This window comes from Mirounga leonina, unplaced genomic scaffold (genome assembly GCF_011800145.1).
Source record: "Mirounga leonina isolate KUSES-001 unplaced genomic scaffold, KU_Mleo_1.0 Mir_92, whole genome shotgun sequence".
In the NCBI taxonomy this organism is placed as follows: Eukaryota; Metazoa; Chordata; class Mammalia; order Carnivora; family Phocidae; genus Mirounga; species Mirounga leonina.
In genome coordinates this window covers 11,132,986-11,134,482 of record NW_023270852.1, presented here as the reverse complement: position 1 = coordinate 11,134,482, position 1,497 = coordinate 11,132,986, and the positions used below count along the sequence as shown (strand labels likewise).

The 1,497-nt window shown below is 40.1% G+C and overlaps 1 protein-coding gene across 1 annotated transcript; it reads right to left on the bottom strand.

The window, feature by feature from the left end:
• Positions 1 to 67: 67 nt before the first annotated feature.
• LOC118003992 (olfactory receptor 51B2-like) lies at positions 68 to 1,000 on the bottom strand. Its single transcript, XM_034995123.1, has one exon. It carries the CDS (start codon positions 998 to 1,000, stop codon positions 68 to 70), a length of 933 nt encoding a protein of 310 aa, XP_034851014.1.
• Between the last annotated feature and the right edge of the window lie 497 nt (positions 1,001 to 1,497).

The window sequence follows — 1,497 nt, the reverse complement described above, 5'->3', positions numbered from 1 at the left end:
ATATAGTCCATTCTCCCAAGAAACCCATCCGGTAGTGGGTAGAGACACCAAGGTAAGTAAATCAGAATCAAATTCTACGGAAAGAGAGAAGGCGATTGATACCATTCCTTATCTGCTTGGTCTTAATACTATAGATTATTGGATTCATAAATGGGAGGAAGAGGAAGTAGATATAGCTCATGATAATATGAACTACATGTGGCACATATTGCCCAAATCGATGAATGAGGGTCAGCTCAGTCACGGTGACATAAAAAACCAGAACACAGCTAATATGGGAGACACAAGTGTTTAGAGCCTTAGCCTGTTCCTTAACTGAGGCAATTCTCATGACACTATTAAGGATTAGAATATAAGAGATAAGGATAAGCACAGAGTCCAAGAAACCAGTTAATGAGACCAGGACTATAGGATAGAGTCTATTGAAGGTGATGTCGGCACAGGCCAGTTTGATCACATCCTGGTGCAAGCAGAAAGCATGGGAGAGGACATGGGATTTGTAGTAGGGGAATCCAGAGAGGGTGGTGATTATGGGAACAATAAGTATAAAGCCCCTCATTAGAACCCCTAGACCTATCTTCACCACCTTAGCAATGGTGAAAATGGAGGTGTATCTCAGGGGATTGCAGATGGCAATAAAACGATCATAGGCCATAACGAGCAAGACTCCAGACTCCACAACAGAGAGTGAATGGATTAGATAGGACTGAAAGTAGCAGGCTCCATGGCTGATTGCCCTGTGATCAAGCCACAGAACACCCAGCATAGTGGACATTGTTGTCAAAGTCACTCCAAGGTCCGTGGCTGCCAATATAGCCAAAAAGTAGTACATTGGCTCATGGAGAGTGTGGTCTTCTCTGATAAGGAAGAGGAGGGTACCATTGCTGAGGAGTATGGAGACATAAATGACAAAGAAGGAGACAGAAATCCAAGGATGAAATATCTCCAGACCTGGGGAGCCAGTCAGTAGAAAAGGAGCAGCACTGATGTTGGACCACATGGTGGGTCCCTGAGAAGAAACAAAAAAAGCTCTCTCTAGACCAAAACTGTTTAGTAGAAATATAATTTGAGCCATGTACATGATTTTAAATTTTCTAGTAACCACATTAAAAAGAGTAAAAAGAAAAAAAGCTAAAAGTAATTTTAATACTACATTTTATTTAATCCACTGTCTCTTAAACATAGTCCATCTGTATCTTTGTCCACCTCTAGTTCTGTCATCTAGTTTCTTCTCTCTATTGTGAACATATTTTATATTATAGGAAAGAAGTTGGTCCTTCCATTTTGGATCCACCATTCATATTCTGTTCATTGATTCAACAAATAGGAATTAATGATACCTACATAAATGAGGAAGTTGACTTGGCATTAAAGACACAAACCTAATGGTCTTGTCACAAAAATAGGCTCTCTTGGGATGATACCATATTTACCTGAGTTGTAGTTCACACTATAATATTTTGTAGGGATAAGTCTATTATGCACCCCCACAGGACC